This window comes from Corvus brachyrhynchos, unplaced genomic scaffold, assembly GCF_000691975.1.
Source record: "Corvus brachyrhynchos isolate BGI_N302 unplaced genomic scaffold, ASM69197v1 scaffold60, whole genome shotgun sequence".
NCBI classification, from domain to species: Eukaryota; Metazoa; Chordata; class Aves; order Passeriformes; family Corvidae; genus Corvus; species Corvus brachyrhynchos.
This window is the reverse complement of record NW_008236767.1, coordinates 4890192-4891623: the sequence shown is the minus strand read 5'-3', so window position 1 is coordinate 4891623 and position 1432 is coordinate 4890192. Positions and strand designations below refer to the sequence as shown.

Here is a 1432-nt window from a genome sequence, read left to right as displayed (position 1 = left end):
TGAAGGAATTGTTTCAGAGGAGAAATTCACTCAGCTGGAAGAGGAGGGTAGCCTGCTACACATGAAGGATTATGAAGAGAGTAAATAAGCAGATGTGCAAACCAGGAAATAATTAAAAGAATGATCTCACAAGAAATGGGAGATTCTTCTGGTAAAGTAGCTAACAACCTGAGAGAAATTTGGGACGCCGAACTTTTTTCAGTTAGGCCTGTTCTGGCATATTAGATTCTTGCTTCAGGAGAAGGATCAAGAAAAGCAGACAATTATTAATTTCCAAGTAAACGTGAAGAAACTTACCTATGTCCCTCATTAAATCCGTATTTTGGTATGGCCAGGTAAAATGGAGTTTGACCACCCTCAAAGCCTAATCGGGGGCGATTCCCTCTTTGTCTTTCTCCTTTGTGACCTCGGCCACACTTCCTACCTCCGTATCTTCCACGGCCACGTCTTCTTTCCTTCAAAACAAGCAATGATACATTTAGTCGACTACTTCAGAGACAAGTATCTATAAAACATTAGATTTTTGATATAAGCAATTGAGCGAAATGCTGATTCTTGAGGAAAAAATTATGTTATAGATCTTTTCTAGTGGAAAAACAGAAAAGCAGTTAATGGTTTTTGCAGAGCACAGCTTTAGGCTGGCACCACAAATAGTATGGGGACAAGTCAGCTTCCTTTGGTGGCAGGGATGGCCGTGTCTAACACAAAGCTGCACTTGAATTCTATACTATTTAGTAGCTCTAGGGAGTCTTGAGCACTTTTAGGAGAGTGCTGCTTGCTGTTCCCTTCTCTGTTCCTACGGTTTCAGCCTTTGAACCTCATCCCCCTGTTCAACATTCCCCCCAAATCCCCGCAGGGTTTCTCCCTGGTTTCTTGTCTTAATTTCTCTACCACTTTATAAGGAGACAGGTAACAGTTTTGTTTCCAAGAGACAGTAAAAAGAATGCTAGCTGGCATCACATGCCTTTTCTTCGTAAGCCTTCTGACCTTCCCTTTCCAAACATACTACTCCATCCCATTAACATGTGGAATGAAAAACCTTTTACTATTCCCCTCCAGCCCCACCAATGGACCTGAGGTTCAGCCAGCACCACTCATCAGCCAGTTCTCTGTGGGGATGGCCACACACATCGGCAACAAAGCACGCAAAGGGCAAGCTTGGGGCCAACACACACAGCAGTGCCATCCACTCCTTTGCCTTTCCACGCCTATTCTGGCCAGGTCGCTCTCCTGGTCCTGCCAGGGTGATGTCCTTCCGACAGCCCTGGGGGCGAACCACGCCGGGACCGGGCGCGCCGGCTGCCTAGAGACAGTCCTGCCACCAGGGCCCCCCGGGCAGGCTGCAGGCACTCACCCGCTTTTTGGAGCCGGGGTTGGGCCTCAGGTTGGCCAGGCTGACCCTGGGCAGCGAGCGCAGCAGCTCCAGGGCCCG

At 48.0% G+C, this 1432-nt stretch overlaps 1 protein-coding gene across 1 annotated transcript in view; it reads right to left on the bottom strand.

The window, feature by feature from the left end:
- The window catches only part of MRPL15 (mitochondrial ribosomal protein L15), a 9872-nt gene that overhangs the window by 6714 nt on the left and 1726 nt on the right, over positions 1-1432 (bottom strand). Inside the window, exons 3-4 of the mRNA XM_008644967.2 lie at positions 1355-1428; positions 298-455 (exon numbers count right to left, since the gene is read on the bottom strand). Of these exons, the coding sequence (XP_008643189.1) occupies positions 298-455; positions 1355-1428 (232 nt within the window). The remainder of the gene's footprint in view (positions 1-297; positions 456-1354; positions 1429-1432) is intronic.